The sequence below is a fragment of the Cavia porcellus genome, unplaced genomic scaffold, assembly GCF_034190915.1.
Source record: "Cavia porcellus strain 051 isolate PalLab524CR breed Dunkin Hartley unplaced genomic scaffold, mCavPor4.1 scaffold_5, whole genome shotgun sequence".
NCBI classification, from domain to species: domain Eukaryota; kingdom Metazoa; phylum Chordata; class Mammalia; order Rodentia; family Caviidae; genus Cavia; species Cavia porcellus.
The window spans coordinates 15599186-15624228 of NW_026947488.1; the positions used below are offsets into that span (position 1 = coordinate 15599186).

The 25043-nt window shown below is 50.7% G+C and overlaps 2 protein-coding genes across 3 annotated transcripts; one reads left to right on the forward strand and one right to left on the reverse strand.

Annotated features, from left to right (window-relative positions):
- The first annotated feature begins 5822 nt into the window (after window positions 1-5822).
- Window positions 5823-18981, forward strand: Pltp (phospholipid transfer protein). 2 transcript variants are annotated; one of them, XM_003467698.4, is made up of 16 exons: window positions 5823-5980; window positions 6615-6725; window positions 6810-6909; window positions 7917-8045; window positions 8296-8451; window positions 9725-9788; window positions 9871-9934; window positions 11110-11201; window positions 13569-13739; window positions 13825-13884; window positions 15027-15191; window positions 15288-15355; window positions 17990-18032; window positions 18126-18189; window positions 18270-18346; window positions 18684-18981. In XM_003467698.4, the coding sequence occupies exons 2-16, from the start codon at window positions 6626-6628 to the stop codon at window positions 18813-18815; spliced, it is 1485 nt and encodes a 494-aa protein (XP_003467746.2). In that variant the 5' UTR covers window positions 5823-5980; window positions 6615-6625; the 3' UTR covers window positions 18816-18981. The 2 variants fall into 2 exon arrangements, with proteins under 2 accessions (XP_003467746.2, XP_005002853.2); XM_005002796.4 differs by having other exon boundaries at window positions 5880-6039.
- On the reverse strand, window positions 18916-25008 carry Ctsa (cathepsin A). Its single transcript, XM_003467697.4, has 15 exons — window positions 24881-25008; window positions 24505-24683; window positions 24223-24334; window positions 23919-23969; window positions 23744-23830; window positions 23354-23509; window positions 22927-23018; window positions 22492-22576; window positions 21545-21636; window positions 21380-21458; window positions 21158-21297; window positions 20371-20446; window positions 19759-19848; window positions 19475-19579; window positions 18916-19337 (listed from the first exon to the last, which is right to left on the reverse strand). The coding sequence occupies exons 2-15, from the start codon at window positions 24681-24683 to the stop codon at window positions 19254-19256; spliced, it is 1428 nt and encodes a 475-aa protein (XP_003467745.2). The 5' UTR covers window positions 24881-25008; the 3' UTR covers window positions 18916-19253.
- Window positions 25009-25043: the final 35 nt, after the last annotated feature.

Here is a 25043-nt window from a genome sequence, read left to right on the forward strand (position 1 = left end):
AGTGCCACATTCCTGGCTACAAACCAACTCCAGATAGCCCCAGATAAATGCAAGGGCCTGGATGGTTCCAGCAGGGAACAGAGAGAGCTTAGAGGCTCAGCAGGAAATTAGGCCAGGGCCACACAGCCTACCCCTCCATTGACTCTCCTGCACATGAGAATAATTGTTCTTGAATGCATCAAGTGTTTATGCAATGTGTTCTACGTGCATCCCATGGGCAGGATGCTGGGCAGACTCTTGCCCAGAGCCCTGCGGCATCTGTGGAAGTCTGCTGTTTACTGGGAGACACAGGCAATAAAAAGTGAAGCGAACAAGCTGGTCATGTTGGCATACACTTGTAATCCTGCTACTCTGGGTGGTTAGGCGAGAGGACTGTGGATTCAGGACCAGCTTGCGCTATTTAGTGAGACTCTTTCTGAAATTACAAAAAATGTGTTGGGGATGTAGTGTAAAGGCCCTGGGTCTAATCCCCAGTTGAAAGGAAGGAAGGAAGGAAGAAAAAAAGAAAGGAAGGAAGAGAGAGAGAGAGAGAGAGAGAAAAAAAAGGAAAGGAAAGGAAAGGAAAGAAAAGTCATGGGAAAGGGAAATCATGAGGCAGCTAATTTTGGGAGTCTGCCTGTGAGCTGCCCCTGGTAGGAGGCAGAATTAATGGGAAGCTTGGGCATGATCAATCTTGGTGTACTCCACACAGTGGTAGAAGATGCAGTCTTCTAGGCAGGGACTAGACCACCTACAGAGTATTTTGAGGCTCACAGCCAGAATCTAGGCTTAACTTTGTGTGCATTGGGAGGAGGGGTCAATAGAAAGTCTGAAGATGGCAGAAAAATGTTATGGTTTTGACTGGGGGTTTAGCTCAGCGGCGTAAGTGCCTGCTTGGCAAACATGAGGTCGTGAGTTCGATCCCCAGCACCAAAAAAATAAATAAATAAATAAATAAATAAAAGAAAGAGAAACATTATGGTTTCTACCAAAAAGAGCACTTTGGGAGAAGCAGGCATGGTGAAGCACACCTATAATCCCAGCACTCAGGAGGTTGAGGCAGGAGGATCACTGCGAGTTCAAGGCCAGCCTGGGGTACAGAGACCCTATCTTAGGGAGAAAAACACAAAAACACCTTCTTAGTTGATACAGAAAGCCTAGATCTGTAGAGAAAGTGTTGAGGCAGAGAGATGAGGCAAGTGTCCAGGTAAAATAAGAAAACAACCTGGAGGACTTTGGTGCTGAAAGAGATGGGGGTACAGGTGTGGAATGTCTGTTACGTTAGATACTAGGATCTGCTAGCACACGACGTAAGGAAAGGAGAGTAAAGGACGTTTGACTTGAACCCTGAGTAGAGGAGGGCGCCATGATCTCATATGAAGAAGATTAAGAAGCAGAATTTGGCCCTGGTTGGGAAGAGTTTCTAAACTTGGATCTAGATGCATGCCAGAAGACAGGAGGAGGGCAGAGGGCTGTGATGTCCTCAGGACTCCAGGCTGCCGGCTGACAATGCTTGCTAGACCAAAGCCTGTGTTACACTGAGAATCCAGAGACGGAGTATTAAGACATCTTGGAAACGCTCAATAATTGGAATATGTTGGCTCTTTCTTGTAAATGTAGGAAGGCCCTGCAAAAAAGAGAGAAGCCTGGGCTGAAGATGGTAGCCCACTGTTATTTCAAGAGGGAAAATCCCTGCCTCTGATCCCCCCCCCCCCCCGCGTGGTTACCTTGAAATATTATTTCTGGCTTACGAAACACAAACACTTAGAAAGCACCGCTACAGACGCCCAACAATTTGAGTGAGATGAAGCATAGCCAGTCACAAAACTCAAAGGACTGCAGAGAGACCCCCCATGAGTCAGTGTCGATGAGCAGAAGAAAGTGGCCTGGGAACCAGAAAGAAACACAAGAAAAGGAGCAGGAAACCAGAAGGGAAGAATAAGCCGCTCAAGGGCAGTATCCAAGCAAGATGGAGAGGGCCAGCTACGGGGTGCAAATGACCCTGGGACTTTGGGGAAGCAGCGCCTTATGAGAAACCTTAGTATCTGTGTTTCAAACCTGGAAAGACTTTCAGGGTACAGGTAGCTGGTTCCTGCCCCAGAAAAAGAGAACTGATCCTCAAGGAGGAAATGGAGAAGAAAAAGAGAACACAAAGACTAGATAGAAAAACCACAGAAAGTCAGTTAACAGTTCTGCCCAGGCTGCTGAACTCAACAAGCCCCAGCCCTTGTATTTCCCTTTTCTCTATTTGGTAACTGTCCAGGCCCCAGAGGGACTGCTCTGTCCAGCTGCATTCTGAAAACAGATGTCATCATGGTCTTCTAGGTTGGCTTGACATCTGACCTTCTCACCTCTTGCGCACCCCCTTCCCATCTTCCCACTGGGACTTGTATCACGTGTCCCAGGCACACCCCTGATGACAAACATAGGCACATGAGCTGCAGTGCTCATGGCTCAGGCCGAGGAAGAAGGCATGGCTTCCCGAGGTGCAGCTAGGGTAGGCATTGGGGGTAGTCACAGCAGTGAGGAGGGGAGATGGCCTAATGCAGCGTCTCCAAGCCAGGCAGGGATCCAAAGAAATCACAGTTGGAGACAGGGAGGGGAGGGGGCAGGAGGATGCACGCTGACATCTTGGCCAGAAAGTCAGCTTGGCATCCTGTGGCCAGCAGAGTCTGTGTTTACTTACTCAGGCCATATACTTCCTCTTATGTGTCCCACTTTCCCAATATGCAAAAAAAAAAAACAAAAAAAAAAACAGGGACAATAATAGCTATCTCAGCTGGGCACAGTGGTGTACCCCTGTAATTCCAGCATTTGGGAGGCTGAGGCAGGAGGACTGCTGCAAGTTTGGGGCCAGCCTAGGCTTCAAAGTAAGTTCAAGGCCAGCCTGAACTGTATAGTGAAATCCTGTCTCCAAAAGATAAATAAATAAAAATTTGAAAAAATAGCTACCTCAAGAACTAAAAGAATTAAGAGAGAGCCCTGGCTAAGGATGTAGCTCAGTGGTAGAGTGCCTGCCTAGCATTCATGAGGCCTTGGGCTGATCCCCATTAAAACAAAGCAAAAGGGCTGGGGAAATAAACACACGTGCTTTGCAAGGGCGCAGTCGTGAGTTTGATCCCCGGTACCAAAAAATAATAATAATAACTAAATAAATAAAATAGAGAAAAGAGTAAATCAATGAAAAGAACCAACGGGATGAAATGAGCCAGGCCTGGTAGCGTGCATCTGTGATCCCAGCACTCAGGAGTTTGAGGCAGGGTTGCCATGAGTTCAAGACTAGCCTGGGTACCTAGTAAGATCTGTCTCAAAACAAATAAAACAATCAAACAATGAAATAATTAAGAGGATGGGCCTGGAGTCAGACTGCCCTGACCTAATTATTTAACCTCTTTGGGCTCATTTTCCTCATCTGTAAACAGGGTGATGATATCTATTTTGTACAATGTTATGAGGTTGACGAGTTAATTGAAGTGAACTTTGGTGGTGATACTTATTTCATAGGATGTTGGGCACTGTAAGTGAATTTTTGTTTGTTAAACAAGGTACCACTAATTACCAGCCATTTGGTAAGCTCTTTGGTATACCATGGACTTGCTTTGTCATTTTATATACTTTACCACATTAAATCTTTTTTTTTTTTTTTATCGGTACTGAGGATCGAACTCACAACTGTGCACTTGCAAGGCAGGCACTTATGCTGCTGAGATAAATCCCCAGCCCTTAACCACATTAAATCCTCACTGCCATCCAAGGAGGTAGGCAGCCACTAGATTATCCAGTTTTATAAATGTGGAAACTGAGGCTCGGACGCAGATTAGCTTTTTAAATTTCTTCTTGAACAGGGACTGGGAACCTATGGTCCATGTGCTAAATCCAGGCAGCAGCCTGCTTTATTGTTGTTTGTGTCCGCTTTCATGCTGCAGGGGTAGAGTTGAGCAAAGCTTAAAATATGTGTTCTCTGGCCCTTTCCCGGAAAGGCTGCCTGTGGTGTGAGGAAAGACAGAAGTACTTGATCTGGGTGTGCATCCAAAGGACTTGACTTCCTTGCTTCTGCTTGATATCACTGTGCTGGTGGCCCGAGAGGCTGGAAAAGCAGTTCCTGACCTTTGCAGCTTGGGAACCGCCTCTGTGTTCTTCAAAGTGAAGAGGGAAAGTGGAAGGAACTTGGAGATTCTCCTCCCTCCGTACTTCAGGGAAGGAGTGATGGGACTCGGGGAGCCCGCAAAGCTGTCCTGCGCACCCTGGGGTGGGAGGGAAAGGGAGACACATGCAGTGGAGAGGAGGGAGCAGGCTGAGTGGGAGAGTCAGACTGAGCGAGAGACAGAGAGGAAGAGGAAGGGAAGGGTAGGGGAAGAGAAACTAGGAAAATGAGGATGACATGATGAAGACTAATGGCAAGGCAGGGCCCCTCTGAGACCAAAGTGACAAGGACCCAGCCTTGTGACCATCTAGTCTGGAAAAGCATTCAAGGCATAGAGAACAGCAAATGTGAAGGCCCCAAGCAAGAAAATCTTGTATATTCAAGGACAAAAAGGCCAGTGTGTCTGGAGCGGAAGGAAGCCTAAATAACTCAGGCTAGTTAACCTAGATCTAGGGTCACCAGCCATGCTGGTTTTCTTGGTGATAAGGAAAAATGTTATTTTCAACCTGCTAGATGTCATACATGCCAAATTTGTGTCCCCTGAAGTCAAAGAAGAATGCCAAAGGACAAAGGAGGTTAAAAGTAGGAAAGGTTTATTGAGAGAGAGCTCCTCAGACAGGAGGGGTCTTAGAAGGAGGTGGCCACCAAAGCCCTTTGTCGGGGGTCATTTATACAGCACAGTCACAGTGTGTGTACAACATAGGTCAGACTATAATCAGCACATGGGATAACAAGCTCAGTTAATGTCAGCCAAATAGGCAAGCAGGTCATGTAGCAAGTATACATAGAAAGAACAAAGGCATTTTGGGGTGGTGTTCTTGGTTTTTGTTTTTTGTCTTTTTGAGACAGGGTCTTGCTATGAAATTCAAGCTGGCCTTGAGCTCACTTTGTAGCCTGGGCTGGTCTTGAATTTGAATTTGTAATAATCCTCCTGACTCAGCCTCCCAAATACTAGGATTACAGGGGTCCACTACCAAGCCTGGCTTTTTTTTTTTTTTTTAACTGTCTCACTGTGTAGTGTAGGCTGGCCTTGCACTCGCTGTGTAGCTCAGGCTGGCCTCAAACTCACACTGATGCTCCTGCTTCAGCCTCCCAAGTGCTGCGATTACAGGCATACACCATCACATGGGGCTGCCTCTTTGTCTTGAGGCCTGGTCTTCAGATTTGCCTCGGGTCACAATTCTTTTCTGTGTGTGTGGTGCTGAGAATTGAACTGAGGGCCTTGCGCTTGACAGGCAGGCACTGTGCTGCTCTGGGCAAGGTCCCAGGTAGATCTGAGGACCCGGTAACAAAGCCAGGTAAGGAAAAAAAAATAAAGCAACCAAATGCCACATAAGGAGAAGTGCTGAGATGACTGAGTAAAAGCAAGGGGAAAAACGTGCCTTGGGAATTGAATTCTCCGCTTGCCCGGGGTAGCCATAAAGTCCTAGGCGGTAATTCCTATTACCCTGCACATCTCGCTGGGTGAGGAAACAGGCTCAGTGGCCCAAGTGCGGTGCCTGATCCAGACCCTGCAGAGAGAGATGTACACTTGGTAATCTGGTGCTGTGGCTGGGCAGGCTGGCTCATGCACTTCCCTCCCTTTTGCGGGGCTTTGAGTCCCCCACTAGTCTCAACAGCAGCGGGGCAAGTCACAGGGTTCTGCACATCCCTCCCCACCCTCCCTGCTTCCAGCGTTCCGCCCAGCCCCTTTCCAGTCTCGGGGTAGGAGGGGAGAGAGGGAACGAGAGGGGGGGTCAGGGAGGCCCCGCTTTATAAAGACTGCGGGAAGCGCGCAACCCGCCAGACCCAGCTGCCGGATCCCCAGTGTGGCCAGTCGCCCCACGTGACCACGCCATCCCCCAGCTCCACCGCCGAGTGAGTTGCGGCTGCCTCCGCATCCCACTCCCAGACCCTCGCTGAGCCGCCAGCCCGGGGTAGGGAGGAGAGCTGCTGGAGGAGGCTGTTGAGATGGGGGGGGGGGGGGAGGAGGGCACCCGCATAGTCCCTAACGGGGACTATGGAGCAGGAGGTAGCCTGGAGAAATGGGAGCCCAGGGTCCCAGCAGCAACCTGGGCGCGGGGCCTGGGAAACTGCAAACCTTTTCCCAGGAATGCGCGTGCGGTCATTGCCATGGCAACGCACAAGCCTGTACCCGCCTGTCTGGCTAGAAAATGGGAGGTTGAAAAAAAAAAAAGAAAAAGAAAAGGGGAGGTTGTTGGGGGATGGGGGCAATGATCGCCCTGAGGTCCAAACTCGTCACGCGGCCTCACACGAAGAAACCGAGGACGTCCCTTCCCCCGTGGTCCCAAATCCTTTGGGAGGCAGAGTTCAAATCGGATCGCTTCTCTGAACCTCAGTTTTACCATCTGCCAAATGGGGGCAGTATTACCGGCTCCAAGTTTTCCAGAGTTACACGGACGGTAACAGTCCAGGCTAGCTCTCCCTTCTTGTGGGACGTCTCAGGAGTGAATTTAAGCAGATGACCCCCACGACCCCGCCTCGCCCACAGGCCCGCTCGCCATGGCCCTCTTCCCGGCCCTCCTCCTAGCTCTGCTGGCTGGCGCTCACGCGGAGCTCCCGGGTTGCAAAATCCGCATTACATCCAAGGCTCTGGAGCTAGGTAAGGTGCCGGCGCAGGTCGAAGCCGATGGGGTGTGGTCCCCCTGCAGGGAGAGCTGGACCTAAGTTCTCGCTGTTGTCTCAGTGAAGCAGGAGGGGATGCGCTTTTTGGAGCAAGAGCTGGAGACCATTACCATCCCAGACCTGCGGGGAAAAGAGGGCCAATTCCACTACAATATCACTGAGTAAGTGGGGCCTTGAGGGCGGAGCTGACTTAACACGTGATCCCTGGAAGGCCGGGGGGCGAGGCCAGATCGGATGGGCGGGATTTAATAAACTGCAAGGAGCCAAAAGATAAAACACCATAGGCCCGGCCCAGGGAGATGGGCGTGGCGTGGGGGATGCGGGTGGGACTGAGAAGAACCCTGTGCGACCCTTGCACTTGAGGCCTGGCGAACAAGCCTGCCGTTAAGGGGTCAAGGAACTTGCAAGTCTATGACAGTGGAGTCCAGGGCATGAAGTGGGCTAATGGGAGAGGTCACAAGTATGATTTGTGGCTTGGGATGGAAAAATTGAGATAAGAAACGGATCCTGGGTAACAGGCAAAGCCAAAAGATCCAGTGGAGTAAACTTGGGATGTTCAAGGGGAGGAGAAGCAAGCAACAAGATTCCCAGCAGCTCGAGTGCCCAGTGGTGCCTGCCCGCGGTTCCAGCTGCTGGGAGGCGAGGGCGGAAGGATCCGTTGAGCTCAGAACTTGGGACAGTCCAGGCAACACAAAAAATCTACATCTTAAAAAAAAAAAGTAAATAAAAAAACCAAAAACAAATACAAGACAGACGCAAAAAATAAATAAGTGACTAAAAACAATAAACAGAAATAAAAATAATGAAAGAACGAATGTGAACCTCTCATTTAACATCTGGAGCAGGAGTAGCTAATCTCTGAAACACTCAGATCCAAACTGAGTGCTTGACTGGGGGTGGTGGGGCACACCTGTGATCCCAGCATTTAGGAAGCTGAGGCAGGAGGACCACCCATGAGTTTGATCAAGACTGGCGTGGGTTCCATAGTGAGAGCTTGTCTCAAAAACCAAAACTCTCCAAAAACGAAATGAGAGTTTCAGAGGCATGGACAAATTCATCCACCCACTTGTTTCCTCAGGCCTGTACCGAAAGAGAAAGGAATGAATTTTCTGTGGTTAGATAGGGTCCCTTCCTCTTTGGCCCGGCATCTGACCCGGTCCTCCCACAGGGTGCAGGTTACTGAGCTGCAGCTGAATTCCTCTGAGCTCCATTTCCAGCCTGGGCAGGAGCTGATTCTGCAAATCACCAACGCTTCCTTGGGGTTGCGCTTCCGGAGACAGCTTGCCTACTGGGTCTTGTGAGGATCTGGTACTATCCGGGAGGGCAGTGGTTGGGAGGGCTTGTGAGCTGTCGGGCTGTGGGCAACCCCTAGCTTTTCTGACTTCCGGCTGTAGGTCAGGAACAATCTTGCACTTCACAAAGGTGGGTAGGAGGCTTCAGTAAGATGTCTGCTAAACCGTGCAGAAATGAAGCCTTATTAAGAGGTGTCATAATGTATGGGAATCCTCAAGCTCCCTAATGGGGTGAACATTAACCCCCGTTGGCAGCTCTGATGGGGGCTACATCAATGCTTCGGCGGAGGGTGTGTCCATCCGCACAGGTCTGCAGCTCTCCCAGGATCCCACCGGCAGAATGAAAGTATCCAATCTCTCGTGCCAGGCCTTTGTCTCCAGAATGCATATGACCTTCGGGGGAACCTTCGGGTAAGTGGCAGACCCAGGGCTCCCCTTTTAAGCCCTAGAATACAAAGTTTGGGAGTCAGACCAACTAGGTCCAAATCTAGCACTTCCTGTGAACTTGGGCAAATCACTGAAGCATATTGCCTAAGTTTTCTTATTGGTATAACAAGGGTGATAACAGAACCTATTTTAATTTTTTTGTTTTGGTCCTGAGATTGAACTCAGGACTTTTGAGCTTGCTAGGAAAGTGCTTGTGCTCCTCAACTAAATCCTTGGCCCATTATAGAACCTGTTTTAGCATTTTAGATTTTTTTGGTACCAGGGATCAAACTCATGACCTTGCTGCTTAGCAAGGCAGGCAAGCAGCTGAGCCACTGAGCTAAGTTCCTGGCGTGTGGAACCTACTTTATAAGGTCACTGTGATCAGAACCCTATAGGACTTGGCACATGACAGATGCCTGAGTGCTGCTCAGGAAGAGTAATTGTGAGGATTAGTGTGCAAAGTTGGTCCTATACTAGGTTCTCAGTAATTGGTAGCCCTTTACTTTGAGACAGGGCTTAACTAAGTCACTAAATTGCCCAGGCTGGGTTCAAACTTGCGGTCCTCCTGCCCCAGACTCGCAGAGTGTTGCGATTACAGACATGTGCAGTTCCTTTTAATAATAACAAAAATAATACCATAGATCCAGGTTCTGAGCTGGGAAGAGGATTTTGTTATACTGGTTCTGGGAGGGAGTGGGGAAAAGATAGTGGATTTATTATCTGGTGTTGGTTGAATGTCAAGGTTTTATTTATTCAGCAAAGTGTATGCCAGGCCCTGAGGATTCATAAAGTAGCTCAGAGCCTAGCTGGAGGGATTAAACAGTTGTCATCTCAGGACCCCGAGAGAAGGACTAAGAAAGGACTCAGGTGTTCAGAGGAGGCTGACCTGGCAAAGCTGCCTGGAAGAGCAAGGACCTGCGTGCACCCAAGATGAAACCGGCCAGGAGCACAGAGTGGGGAAGGGAAGTGTATGGAGGCGAGGGGGAGGTGATCTGAGCAGCTCTGAGGAACTGCTAGGTCCCAGTGGTGGATTCATGTGGCCGGCAGGGGCAGCAGGCAGGGGAGGCAGACTTGAGAATCAAGCTGGAGAGAGGCTTGGGACCCGGATGCTGGAAAACAACCCAGAGTAGCTGGTAATTCAGGCCAGAGCTGAGGACTCCATCACACCTGTCTCTGGTCATCTCCGTTCTCCTGGACCTGGCCTGGGGCTGGGGCTGGGTTCACCCCTCTTCTCCTCTCTTCTCTTTGCACGCAGGAGGTTGTATGATTTTCTGTCCACATTCATCATTTCTGGGATGCGCCTCCTACTCAACCAGCAGGTGTGGGCCATGGCAGGCCAGGGGCCTGGGGTGGACGCGCCCTGGCTTTGAGGAGGCCCTGACTCTGGCCCTTGCTGCCCAGATTTGCCCAGTGCTCTACCACTCAGGGATGATCTTGCTCAACTCCCTCCTGGACACCGTGCCTGGTGAGTTGGGGCCAGGAGCCCTGGGCTGGCCTGCATTGGTGGGGCAGAGGGGGCTGGGTGAGCATGTGCCAGCAGCAGCTCAGTGTAGGCTCCTCCAAGTCCAGCTGGGGAACAGTCCTGGCCGCAGTCCTGTTGCTGACTTTTGTGTGACTGCAGGTGAGTCCGGTAGTCATTGTTCTCAAGGCTTTTGTTTCCTATTTGGCCGGCAACACCTCCCAGTAGGATTGACAGGGTCCTCATGGCTAACATTGGGGCCCCACCAGTCTTCATCATCTAGCAGGTACTGGATGCTCAGTTAACACGAACTCATTCCTAAGCTGTGATCTCAGTCTACTGTGGGGGCAAAGATCTTATATCATGCCCAATACACAGGCACGGGAAGGGAAGGATGAGGTAAGGAAAATCAAGAAAAGGATTCCTTCGCCATCTTACTTAGAGCCTTGAGAAACCCCTGGAGTAGTAACAATAGTCGGAGTAATAAAAATAATCTTAGGCTGGCACAGGTCTGTAATTCAGTGTTCTGGGAGGCTGAGGCAGGAGAACTGCAAGTTTGAGCCTGGTCTGGGAAGTTTGCAACTTAGCAAGGCTCTGAATCAAAGTATATAAAAAGAGATGCAGATGTAAGGTTTTTTTTTTTTTTTTTTTTTTTTGTCTTTTTGAGACAAGGTCTCACTATGCAGTTCAGGCTGGCCTTGGGCTCACTTTGTAGCTCAGGCTGGTCTTGAACTTCCAACGATCCTCCTGCCTCAGCCTCCTGAATGCTAAGATTACAGGAGTGTGCCACCACACCCGGCTGAGGACATAAGCTTAATGAGGGCCTGGATTCAATCCTCAGCACTAAAACAAAAGGGGTGAGAGAGAAAGAAAGAGGTAATATTACTGAACACTTACTTCAAATATCAGGCACTAAGTGGTTTCCACAGAAAACCAGTTTTAAGTGTGCTAATTTTTATTTTTTTTTGGTACTGGAGCTCAAACTCACGACCTCACACTTGCCAGGCAGGTGCTTATACCACTGACCTAAATCCCCAGCCCCCACAGAAAACCAGTCCCATCCTCTTAACAACCCCAGGAGGGGAGTGTCATCACTATGTTACAGATAAGAGGCCCAGAGAAGTTAAGTACCCAGCCTGGCATCACACAGCTTTGAGTAACCTGAACCCCTCCCGCTGCAGTGCGAAGTTCTGTGGATGAGTTGGTTGGCATAGACTACTCCCTCCTGAAGGATCCTGTGGTCTCCACTGACAATCTGGACATGGAATTCCGGGTGAGCTGCCTGGATTGGTTTACTGTTGTGAATAACCTCTGACCTCTTTCTTCCTCTCCTACTTTCTTGCTGTTTTTTTGTTTGTTTGTTTGTTTGGTTGGTTGTTTTTTTTTTTTTTTTTTTTGTCTTTTTGAGACAGGATCTCGCTATGCAGTTCAGACTGGGCTTGATCTCACTTTGTAGCCCAGCCTGGTCTCGAACTTGCAACGATCCTCCTGCCTCAGCCTCCCGAGTGCTGGGATTACAGGCATGAGCCACCATGCCCAGTTCTGTTTGTTTTTGAGACAGGGTCTTACTACGCAGTTCAGGCTGGCCTTGAGCTCACTGTGTAGCCCACGCTGCTCTCAGATTTGCAAAGATCCTCCTACCTCAGCATCCCAAGTGCCGGGATTACAGGCATGCACCACCACACCTGGCTATGGTTTTATCTTCCTAAAACACAGTTCTGATGAGGCCACTCTTGTTACTGAGACTGCTATGGCTCCCTGTTGCTGCAGAATCAGGTTCAACCTCCTGCCTCTGGGGTTTTGTCCCCGGCCCCAGCCTCATACTGGAGTTGAACCCAGGGCCTTTGGACTGAGCTAGATCTCTGCCCTTTCTTAGTTTTTGAGACAGTCTCAGTGAGTTGCTCAAGTTGGGGTTGAGCTTGGAATTCTGCTTCAGCCTCCCAGAGTAATGGAATTACAGATGTGCACCTGGTTGCTCAGCTTTCTCTGGTTTTAGAGCCTTCTTAAGCACACCTGGCTCCGTCTTCCTAACTGCATCCTGTTTCTCTGCAGCTACTCCTGCCTGAATAAACCCTTCACTTCCAACTTCAGTGTCACCCACCCTCGCCATTAAAAAAAATTTTTTTTGTCCATTTCCTTGTTGAAGGAAGCAGATGAAGTTTGTATACAGAATCGCATTTCATCCTCTCAGACGCTTGTGAATCCAGTACTAACACTGAAGTCCTTCCCTGCTATCCAAGGAGGATGAGTTCCAAAACCCAGCTGATACCACAATCTGAGGATGCTCAAATCCTTACACAGAATGGCATAATATTTACACATTATGTACACATATCCTCTTGTATACTTTATTTCTTGTCTTTGTGAGACAGGGTCTTGCTATGCGGTTACTATGATGGCCTTGAACTCACTTGGTAGCCCAGGTTGGCCTCTAACTCCACAGTGATCTGCCTGCCTCAGCCTCCTGAGTGCGGGAATTACAGGTGTGTGCCACAACATACCTGGTTCCTTCTGTACACTTTTAGTACTGGGAACTGATCTCAGAACCTTGTGCTTGCCAGACAGGTGCTTGTGCCACTGAGCTAAATCCCCGGCCTCCTCCTGTATACTTTATTCTTTAAATAACTTATAATGCTTAGTACAATGTAAATACTAAGTAAATAGTTGTTACACTGTATTCCTCAGGAAATATGACAAGAAAGAAAAGTCCATACAGGACATGCTTAGTACAGATGCAGTGGTTCTGATCAGTCAGAAGTTGGTTTAATCTGTGGCGGTGGAGGGCCAGCTGCCACTGTGTTCATTTTAGATACGACTTGAAGACTTCTCCACGGTGCTGGTAGCTGAGTGTGCTGGCGGACACCTGTAGTCTCAGCATCTAGGAAACTGAGGCAGGAGTATGAGGCCAGCCTGAATGATAGAGTGAGAGCCTACTATCTCAAAAACAAACAAGGAAAAGCTGAGTGCACTGGCACAGATGTCTAATCCCACTGTGTGTGTGTGTGTGTGTGTGTGTGTGTGTGTGTGTGTGTGTCGGGGGCAGAGGGCTCAGAGTCTGAGGCCCCCTGAACTATACAGGGAGACTTCATCTCAAAAATGGAAAAAGGGGGTTGATTCACATACCAAGGGCCACGCAGCTACATAGGTGGCTTCGACCTCTGCTCCTCCCAATGGAGGGTAGCCAAGGATTTCAGAGCACAAAATCTGTGGCCGAAACCCTGGCCCTGACACTGGCTAGATGCATGACTTCATGGAGGTGCTTAGCCTCCCATGCCTGTTTGTCAGTGTGGAAAGGGGAAACACGTCAGGGCTGGCCCTTGGGTTGATCTCCACAAAGGGGCTGAAAGGGTACCTTGCACAGAACCACGCTGCATGTGTAGTAACAGCATGCATTACTGCCATCTGGCTTTTAGGGCCGGCTCAGATGCCGCCTCTCCCAGGGAACCTGCCCTGGTCCTCCCTCCCCTGGACCAATGGGGTAGCCCCCTACGGGGCTCCAGCTGCCCCCCTTACAATCAATGCCTTTGAAGAGATGAGCCTTGAATTTCTCCAGAACTAGCACAGGGCAAGGAGACAGGTTGCTGTCAGTTTAGATACTGGGCTGCTCTGCCTTGACCTTGACCCTGAACCCCAATTGCAGGGGGCATTTTTCCCCCTGGCTGAGGGGAACTGGAGCTTCCTCAACCGGGCAGTGGAGCCCCAGCTGCAGGAGCAGGAGCGGATGGTATATGTGGCCTTCTCTGAGTTCTTCTTCAATTCTGCCTTGGAGAGCTACTTCTGGGCAGGAGCCTTCCGGTTGTCACTGGAGAAGGTAGGCCAGGCCTGTCTTTAGGATGGGTTAGGAGCCCCAGACTAAGCTCCCAATGACCTTGTCTCTTTCAAATTCCTCCATTCAGATGCCAAAAGATCTGGATATGCTGCTAAGGGCCACCTACTTTGGGAGCATTGTCTTCTTGGTGAGTAATGGTGAGATGTGGGGGCCTGGCCAGGGTTTTGTGGTAGTCACCTACACACCAGGGAGGGGTTTGGTGGAAGGGGAGACAGAAGTCCTTATCCATTGCTTGTCATCAAGCACTTTACCTTGCAAAGCCGGTTTCCAAATCCATAAAGGGAGACGCTACTTCCTATCTTGTGTCTGGCACTGAGCTACTGCGAGTTTGGAAGAGAACCCAACTCTTGCATGTATACAGAATGAAAGAGAGGAAATGTTCTCAGATCAATCTGGAAAATGCTAAGAGCCGGGATTTGAATCTAGTTTGGAATCTGACTGCAGGTCACCCAGACCTCCTCTACCTTATAGTCATGAAGATTAAATTAAACATGTAAAATTATTAGAATGGCACCTGCTACAGAGCAAGTACTCAAACTCTAACCCTATTGCTGTCATCAGTGTTGTCCTGATCACCACCATAAAACTGGGGCCAAACAGTTGAGAGCGTGAACTCTGCTCAGCTTCAGTTCTGCAACTTAAGTATGTGTGGGCAAATTAACCTCAAAACGGGATTTCCCTATCTCAAAAATAGAGATACTGTTATCTGGTTCACATGGTTATTGTGACGATCGAGTTAACACACACACAGAATCACATTCGGTGATGAGTAAATGCTTGAATTTAATAGAATTCCTACATGTCTTGTAGTACAGAAGCTCAGAAAAGAGGTTAACAGGGCTGAGATACTAGTGCACAAGGGCTGTCCTTGGGTCTGGTTAGGGATGGACCCTGAATGTTAAGGAGGAAGTATTAGGAAAGCAGAAGTTGGGTGTGATCATATGTATCTGTGATCTCAGCCCTTGGGAGGCTGAGGCAGGAGGACTGCCACAAGTCTGAGGCCAGCCTGGGCTACATAATGAGTTCAAGGCCAGCCTGTGCTCCATATCAAGACCCTGCCTCAAAAAACTAAAAGAAGAAAAGGAGACACTTTTCTGTGTAACCCAAAGGACAGAGAGAGGTTAGACACAGACCCAGTTTGGAAGCCATGCAAGTCTTGGTACTTGGCCGTCCCTGAGCTCCCAGAGGCCCGAAGCTGTTACCTTCCCTTGTGGGGTTCTCCAGAAAGCCAACAGAGACATGCCCTGCCCTTCTTTGCTCTGTTCCTAGACCCCTGCAGAGATCAATTCCCCACTGAAGCTGGAGCTTCAGGTCACTGCCCCACCACGCTGCACCATCAAACCCTCGGGCACCACCGTCTCCGTCACTGCCAGTGTCAGCATCTACCTGGTCCCGCCCAACCTGCCGGAGATCCAGCTGTCCAGCATGATCATGGTGCAGGCCCCAGGCTGGGAGCTGCTGGGGATCAGGGAGAAGTGGGCCACTGTGGACATTCCCAGCCTATAACACCCGCCTTGTACTTGATCACAGGAAGCACGTCTCAGTGCCAAGATGGCGCTCCGGGGCAAGGCGCTGCGCGCACAGCTGGAACTGAGCAGGTATGCAGATGGTGAGGATCTGGGCAGCCTCTGGCCACTCGGTACCCTAATGTCTTTATGATAATCACATCTGGGCAACAGAACACAGCAGCTAAAACTGAGCCACATCCGTAAGCCACTGCAAGATGGTCTGTCTTTGTTAATGCAGACAAGTTTTTTTTTTTGTTCTGTTTTTTTGAGTGCTGGGAATTGAAACCAGGGCCACTTGCATGCTAGGCAAACACTCACCCACTAAGCTGCCTTTCCAGCCACAAAAGTGCATTCTCCTCCCCACCCCCTCTCACCCCCAGTACAGGAAATTGAACCAAAGGCTTTCCCCCATGAGCTATATCCTCAACCCTTTTTACTGTGTGACCTGGTCTTGCTAAGTTGAACTTGGAATCCTTCCGTCTCGGCCTGCCGCAAGTGCTAGGATACAGGCATGTACTATCATGCCCAGACAAAAATATGTTTTGTTTTCTTGAGGCAGGGTCTTGCTATGTAGTTCAGGCTGGCCTTGAACTCGGTATGCAGCCCAGGGTGGCTGTAACGGAAATCATTCCTGCTACAGTCACCCGATTGCTAGCATTACAGGCATGTGCCACTACGCCTGGCTAAAAGTACCTTTTAAAAGTCACTTCTCTGCATCCGACAAGCTTAGAGGCAGGCCAAGCAGGTATTAGAGACAAGCAAACTCCTCCAGTAGAGAAACTGACATGGCCACAGTCACACCCCAAAAAGGTTTGGAAAGTGAGTCAGGCAGAAACCTCAGGTAAATCGATCTGTGACCTGGAAGCAAGTTATTTTAGCCTTTTGTATTTCACTCTCTCCCCCTGTGAAGCACAGATAAAAACGTCACTTCCTAGGCTCTGTTCTCTGCTATGTAACCATCATCCATGTTCAACTACAACATAGTATTTACACTTAAGCTCTGTATAATGAAAAGTTCTTCAGGTGCACTAAGTGACATAGGGCTACAGGCTACCACAGGGGACAGTGCAGGCACAGAACATTTCCCAGAGTTCCACTGCGCGGTGCTGTTCTGGGGCTGCTCTAAATGAGGGCTGGAAGCAGGTATAGTGGTGCATGCTTGTATTTCCACCACTCTGGGAGGCTGAGGCAGGAGGCTTGTAGATTCCAGCCCAGTATGGGCAATTATGACAGCAAAGCCCCTGTCACAAAATTAAAAAGGGCCAAGGGTGTAGCTCACTATGAAGGCTGTAGGTTCAATCCCCAGTACCACAAAAGAAAAACAAAATAAAAGAGTGGGAATCAGGTGTGGTGGTACACTTGTAATCCCCGCACTCTGAAGCTGGAGGATCACTGTGAGATGGAGGGCAGCCTGGGATAGGTGAGTTCAAGACCAGCTTGAAGGAATTTTGAGATCTTGTCTCAAAACAAAAACAAAACAAAAAAGGGCTGAAGGTGTAGCTCAGTCATAAGCCACTTACCTAGCATGAGGCCTGGTTCAATCCCCAGCCCCCACCCCCACATACACACAGTAGGGAGGGTCTAAATGTATCAGACAGGGTAATGGTTAAAAATCTAGATTTTACAGGCAAGTTCTGATACTTCAGTTGTGTAACTAAGATATTAGTTACTTAACCTCCATGGGCCTTATTATCCTGATTTTTGAAGTACAATTTCTGATAGTGTCTTTTTTTTTTTGCTGTTTTACTATCTAGGGAATGATGGCTTTGAACTCGCAGTAATCCTCCTGCCTTGGCCTCCCAAGTGCAGGGATTAGAGGCATGTACCATCACACCTGGTACATGCCTGGCGATTTCTTTTTCTTTTTACTTATTCTTTTTATTTTTTTCCCCCTTTTGAGACATTTCCTCTGGGAAATGTTCTGTGTCTGCACTGTCCACTGTGGTAGCCTGTAGCCCTATGTCGCTTTTTATTTTTTTTCCCTTTTTGAGAAGGTTTCACTATGAAGTTCAGGCTGGCCTCAAACTCACAGTGATCCTCCTGCCTCAGCCTCCCAAATGCTGGATTAGAGGCATGTGCCACCACACCCGGCCCTATGCAATTTCTTAAGAGTTGTTGTAAGGACTAAATTAATTGGTACGTTAGGTGTCATAGCACAGGCTATAAGCCCAGCATGCTGGGGAGCTGAGGCAGGAGTATAAGACAATTTAGCAAGATGCTATCTCAAAAAAAAAAGTTTTAGTCTTTTTTTTTTTTTTCCCTTTGATACTGAGGGGTTGATCCCAGGCCCTCACACATACTAGGCAAACACTTTACCACTGAAGTTTTTATTTTGAGACAGTGTTTTGCTAAGTTTCTCAGGTTGGCCTAGACTTGGGATCCTCCCCTCTCAGTCTCCTGAGCAGCTGGGACCGCATGTGTGTGTCCTGGCATTTGGCTGCATTTAACTTTTTAAACATGGTATCTGCCAAGGAGTAAGCACCATGAGTAAACAGCACATACACACACTCACTGGAGGTGTGGGGTACAGAGGCGCTTGAAAAATGAAAGGCAGTGGATCTGGAGAGCAGGAGGCAGCAGTGACCCGCTCACAGATGTACACTGGAGCGAGCGAGCACCCGGGGAAGCCGCAGAGTGGAAGGCAGAAGCCTGAAGGGCAGGCACCTCTGGCAGGCAGGCCTCCGGGCTTTGTACCAGCGGGGCTCGTTTCTCTTGCTCCCGCAGGTTCCGAATCTACTCCAACCAGTCTGCGCTGGAGTCGCTGGCAGTGAGTTCAGAAAGGCGGGAGGCCAGGTGGGCTTGAGGTAGGCAGCTAAGGAGCCTGCTCACACCGGCCGGGTCTTTCCCCGCTCCTTCCCAGATGATCCCACTTCAGGCGCCTCTGAAGACCGTGCTGCAGATTGGGGTGATGCCCATGATCAACGGTAGGGATAAAGGGAGGAGCGGGCGAGGAGGGGGGTCGAGCTGGGTGAGCCCAGACTAAGGCAGCTGCTGTGACCCACAGAACGGACCTGGCGCGGAGTGCAGATCCCTCTACCTGAGCGGATCAGCTTTGTGCGTGAGGTGGTGACGAACCATGCGGTGAGCAGGGGTGTGAGCGGGAAGTGGGGAAGGACATGCCAGTCCCCATGCTCCCCAGTACCCTCCAAGCCCTCCCCCCAGGCCATACCTTGAGATACACTACCCCAATCCCAAAGCGTACCAATCTTTCACATCTTAGCTGAGAGGTCACCTCCTCTGGGAAGCCCTCCCTGATGCTCAGTCTGTGTAGTACTTCTGACTCAAAACCATGAGAACTGCTTTGCCTCACTCTCCCACTAGATTGAGACCCGCTAAGGCCAGGGGCCCTGCCTCCATCTCTAGACTCTGTCTTGTAATCACACGAATGAATGAAGCCCCTCCCTACTCCACTGCACAGGGCTTCCTCACCATCGGGGCTGACCTCCACTTTGCCAAAGGGCTGCGCGAGGTGATTGAAAAGAACCAGCCTGCCAACACCAAAGACACCCAGGCATCCAGTGCCCCTCCGCCCTCCACGGCAGCTGCCTGAGCCCTCCACTCCAACCCTGGTAGCCCCTCTCAGCTCTTGCCTCTGGCCCTCCACAGCCTAGTAGGATCCCGCCAGCCCCCAGTGCCACAGAGAAGACAAGTTCTGAAGTTGTATTCAATTTAATTCCATAATCATTTCTGTCAATTACAATCCGTCCACGCCTCCCTCTGGGCTGTCCTGAGAGCTGTGTTGGGGTGGCAGGGAGGGGGCCAGGTCACTCAGGTAGGGACTGCTGCAGGGATAAAGTGCTAAGCAGCCTCGAGCCCTCTGAGATGCTGGGCCCAGGCTGCAGTGCTTGGGGTGCAGGAAGTGGGAGCAGTGCTGTGGGCTGGTTTCCCCCAGGGTGCTTTCTTTGTAAAGGAGAACAAACTTCCTCCTAGTGGTAGACCTGAGAGGGGCTGGTCAGACAGTAAGTTGCTTTCATTGTCCCCTCGATCATCAATACGGCTGCTTGTTCAGGAAGCGGGAGAACATGGTGAAGGCGGCCAGGGGCTTGTCAGTGGGGACCATGTGTCCAGCACCCTGGGGAAGCAGTGCTTTGTGAGTGTCCGACTCCACCGTCACTTCCTTCCTTCATCCTTCCCTCCCTGAAAACACCCTTGCAGGGGCCAGTAGTGACCCACAATGAAAGGCAGCCAAGAGGGTATGGCCGGCCCTACCTTGATGGTGAGAAAGTCGATGTTTAAGAACTCCTTCACAAAGCCAGCAACCTGCTCCCCACTGTCCCCATAGTCCACTAGCCAGGGCCGGCGCTGGACCTCCATCTGTTCCACCAGGAAAGACATTAGCCTGTGGCACCTTCAGCCCTGCCCGCGGCTGCCAGGCAGACTTTGGGCGCAGGAGCTACTCTCTGGGTTTACAGCCCTCCATGAACAGAGCAGCTCCCAGGGACTCCACCCTGACACCCAGGCCTGTCCAACAAAGCTGGAAATCCATGCCTTACCTTCTGGTTGAGGGAATCCACAAACCACTCATCCCCCAAGAAATTGCAGGCCATGTCCACGTCTCCATTGTATATCAGGATCCGGTATTTCTGGAGCAGGATAAGGGGGCAAATAAGAGATCCAGAATATGCCCAGACCCCAGCTCTGCCCTGGTGCAAGCCCCAGCCCTCAGGATTCAAGGGGCCCAGCTAAACAGCATGTCCTGGGAACTTTTTATGTTTGCTGTTTGTTACCTATCCAGTGTGTGCTAAGGAAACATTTTACTGTGAAGGCACTTAAGTCCCACTTTACTGGGAACTTGCAGTTAAAGAGAGTAAGGAAAAGACTTGCTGTTGACCTTATATAGCCTCAGGCAAGGCTATTTCCTACTAATCCTTTATTTGCCTGTCTGTGATCCAACTAACTCTTCCTCTTCTAAAGGACCACAAAGACCCCTTAGACAAACTCAGGTTCAAATCCTGACCCTGTCAACCACAAGACCTTGGGCAAAGGACTTTACCTTGAGGTTCAGCCTCTCCAGTTTCAAAGGGAGCTTTAAGGGGCCCCCAGCTTTCTGTGCTACTCTACACCCGACGGCTGCTGGCAGATCCAGCTGTGCTGTCCCCACGCACCTGTGAGCTGAGCAGCTTCAGGTACTGCGAGTTCATGTTTTGATAGAGACGTCGATATTGTAAATTCACCAGGAAACTGCAGGAAGAACAGGGCCCAGGAAGACCAGGCAGCAGAAGGGAGAAACAAAAACAAAAACAAAAAAACCAAACCCAAGTGATCAGGCCTCTTTTGCTCTCCCAACCTCCAACTTGGAAGCCGGCTTTTGAGGTGTGTTATTTCTCTAGGACTCACCTAGCAGTCAGAAACCCTCAGCCCACCCCCAGTTAGAAACACGTAGGACACCTGGTTGTTACAGTGGCTGCAACACAAGTGGCACTGAGTGTTAGGAGCCAGCAAGCGTGAAGGTCACAGCACGAAACAATAGGGTAGAGCGTGGGCATTGACTAGAGCAGGAGACCTGAGGAGGCCCCACTGTGCCAGGCACCAACCTTTTAGCTAAGGATGGGAAGGCATTGGAGTGGGGCTCATGTCCATTCACTAAATGCCACAAAAGCAATGGATTTTACCAACCATGGTGGCCACTGATGTGTGACCCTTAAACATCCTGCATGACAGCTGCTTTTCTTTCTTTTTTTTTTGTCTTTTTCCTTTTTATCGGTACCGGGGATCGAACTCAACGACTGCCTGCTTTCAAGGCAAGTGCTTATGCCTCTGAGCTAAATCCCCAGCCCCGACAGCTGCTCTTCATGTCCCGAGGGTCCACACTACCCCCTGGAGAAACCCCAGCCAAGGATCCCTGGGAACCTGGTTGATGCCCCTGAGCCCCACGTAGCCACAGAACCTTACTTGCACATGTCCCAGGCGGGCAGCTGCTCGGGGATGTGGAGGGCCTTCCGCACATACGGGTTGTTGAGGTAGGTAGAGGGAGCCGTGGTGTTGGTGCAAGGGGGGTCCATTCGTACTTTGTTCCCAGAACGCAGCAGGACCTAGGGGAAAGCCATTAGGGTTAGGGCCCTCACTTGGCTGCTCTGCCCCCTCCACGGGGAGGAAGCCCATGCCTGTGCATACCTGATTCCAAGTCCGCTTGAGTGGCAGGCGAGTGAAGATGTTGCCAAAATCCTGAATCACAGTAGTGTCCTTGTCATACCTGCAAGAGAAAGGGGGTAGTGATGGTGAGTATTGGGCCTCTGGATGGGGCTAGGGCTGGCCCTGGGGATACACAGCAGCTCCTACCTATAACGGCCAGGCACACCCCCAGCGCATGGGGCATAGAGATTGTAGATGTTGAGGCCAGAGTTGCTCACGATGTGGGACACTTCCTGAAGCTGTAACAACACAGCAGCGCATCTTACAGATCCCAGGCCTGCCATGGTCTCACCCACTTCTCCAGGATGCTTCACCGTTTTTTTTTTTGTCTTTTTCATTTTTATCAGTACCGGGGATCAAACTCACGACCGCCTGCTTGCAAGGCAGGCGCTTATGCCGCTGAGCTAAATCCCCAGCCCCAGATGCTTCACCTTTTACTGGTGGGGAAACTAAAGCTTACAGGAAAGACTCTTCCAGACCTGGGTCCAAATAGCACCACTCCCCTAGCATTATGAGGTAGGGCAAGTGACTTAAAAATCCTGGGCCTTAGTTTCTTTACTGGGTATCCCAGGGAAGACTGCCAAATGGTGCAGCTCAAAGAGCATTTGGGCTGGGTGTGGCATGGTGACACATGCCTGTAATCAATCCCAGCACTTGAGACCAAAGCAAGAGGATCATTGTAAGTTGGGAGGCCAGCCCAGGATACTCAGTGAGTTCAAGGCTAACCTGTCTCAAAAAAAAAAAAAAAAAAGGGTGGGGTGATCAGGGATAGTGTCACATGCCAGTAATTGCAGTTATTGGGAAAGCTGAGGTAAGAGGATCACAAGTTTGAGGTTAGCCCAGGCAATTCAGGGAGAGCCTGTCTCAAAATTAAAGAAAAAAAAAAAAAAAAGTCTGGGGATGTAGCTCAACGGTAGAGCGCTTGCCTAGCATGTGGAAGGAGACTTTGGGTTCACTGGGGTAACAGGAAAAACAAGCAGGGAGTCCCCAAGGAGGGGGTGATACTTCTCAGGATTAGGGGTGGCAGGGCTAATGCCAAGTAGAGGCAAGGGAACCTCCCCAGCCCACTCCAGCTGGGGACTCAATGTACTCACATTTGTCACACATTCTGGGTCTTTGTTGTCATAGAAGTTACACTTGTTCTGAGAGCAGCAGTGAGTCTGGAGCAAAGACCACAGCCTGTAAGAGATTAGAGGAAAAGTGCTTAGGCCCCTGCTGGGCACAGATGGCAAGTGTTCCCTCTCTGCTCTTCCGCTGCTCACCAGGACCTGACCCCAGGCGAGGAAGAAAGATCACAGGGTGTGGTATATAGGTCACCAATCCTGGCTTCCACAGAACTGCCCTGGGCTATACAGAGAGCCCTCCTTAGTCCCTTTAGATTCAGAATCTATTCTTGGCCATCTAGCACCAAACCTTTAGTCCCCTGCACATAAACTGGGGCAGGGTCTGGAAAATGTGCCAGGAAAATGAATCTGCAATTTCGTGACCAGCCCTGCCTTAAGGATTGCCCAACCAACCTTCTCACATACCTGTTCCCCAAAAGGCCATGGTAGTAGGCAAAATAGACCAGTGAGTTGTCATTCTGCTCATAGGAGGAGAGTCCATTGCCCACAGCCAGCCCCTGTGAAGTATCCAGGGCACTTAGGTCATCTGGAGAGTGAGGATGAGGAGGAGCCTCCCTTAACCCACACCCAAACTTGCAATCTGAAAATTGAAGCTCAGGGTGGATTGTGGGTGTGGTGGGTGGGGGAAGCCACTCAAGGTAAAGAAAGAGCTGTCAGTCTGCCAGATGAGCTTCCTGAGGTAGGAACCATACAAGCAGAGATAAGGTAGCCAGTGGCAAGGACCTTTCTAAGGACGAGGAGGATGAGGGAGCAATGTTGACCTGTCTGAGCTTCTGAACTGCAAGGCTATGGCCCCAGAGGGCCTCCCTTCCCTCCCGCAGCTGGCCTGCACCTGAAGGTTCATGCTGGAGTCCTCCATGACCAGAGTAGCCAGGGTGGGGATGTAGATGCCACCATAGCTCTCGCCGGTCAGGAAGAGTTTGTTGTTCTTATACTCCGGAAAGAGGCGGAAGAAATCCTTAAGGGCCTCGTAATTGCTCTGGGCGACCTGGGGGTGGCAGGATAAAGGGAACCAGGAACAAGTTACCATTTGAACTGAAAAGATCCTTGGAGATAATGAAATCAACCCAGTTTGTGTAACAGGAAGTGATTTGTCTATGATCACATCACATAGCACAGGACACAGCCAAAAATGCACTCTGAGACTACACTTTCTTTCACAGCATGCCACCTTTGGAGAACCCCAGGAAGGCTGAGGTAGATGGGCAGGCGCTGGACTCACCTCAGTGTCATTGGTCACAATAACCTTGTCCTCAGAGTAGGAGAAGCCCACTCCAGCTGGGGACTCGATGTACAACATGTTGGCGATCTAGAAGGGAGGAGGAACGGAGATGAGGGTTCATAAATCCCTCCAGATGTCCAGATGTCCCCAGGGGGACCCACTGTTTGGTCCATACCAAGTTCCAAGAATAAGGGTTGTACTTTAGAGTGACACCATCTGGCTGGATCTGAGGAGGAAGGAGATGGCTGAGTGAGTCTCGAAGTCCAACTAGGTGGAGGGATAGGGCCATGGTGCTAGGCCCTTTACCTATGGGTTTCTCTCCCAGTTCCTTCCCCTTCCCCCCAAATTAAGACAGTGCCACAGATGAAAAGACCAAGGTTCAGCACGAAGGAAGACATTTTGGAAACCCATGCAAACCTAGTCTCCCCTCTCCCAGCCTTTCCCTTGGGGAACTGTCCCTTCCCTCTCTTTCTACCTACCAGGAAGGGTCCATGCTCTGTGAGGAGGCCATCCAGGGAGCTGCATCCGGGACCTCCGTTGAGCCAAAGCACCACTGGGCTGTTATTTGGATCTTTCTGGGACTCCACAAACCTGAGATGGGGATCAGGGCAGCGCTGGTGCAGATGGGGGGGGACCCCTCCAGGCGGCCCGCCCTCCAGATGCCCTCAATGGTCTTAAAAACCTTCGGCCCTGTCCTCATCTCCCTGGTGGGCAGTGCAAATGCCACCTCCCACCCTGCCCCAGGGTGCAGCGCCACAGACCAGTAGTGGAAGTGCTTGGAGCCCGAGGCTTTGAGGTAGCCAGAGTACTGCCGGAAAGACGGCTGCTTGGCCAGTCCGGGGAGGAACTGGATCTCGTCCTGGTCGGGGGCTGCTCCGCCTCGGGAAGCCCAGGATGCGAACAGCAACACGGACAGCTGCAACAGCGCGGTTCGGGCCATCTGCGAAGGAAGCGGCGGGCGCCGGCTGTTTACCAGTTCTCTCGCGCCCCGGTGCTCGGCGACCGCAGTCCCTGGGGAGGAGCTGGGCGCACCCTCCGGGGAACCCCTAGACCGCCGCCCGCTCCCACCCGCCGGGCTGCCGCCGCTGCCCACCGACCCCGGGCTCCGGGATCCCTTCCCGCTCCGAGTTCCCTCACCTCGGCTCCCCAGCTCCTCTGCTCTCCAGGAGGCGCCGGGAGACTGAAATCATGTGTACTCCGAGTCACGTGAGCCCCGGCGTCACGTGATAGTAACTCAGTTCCGCTCTGGAGCGGTCAAAGTCCGCAGTAGTCGCCAGGCCAGCGACCTCATGCTCTAGGT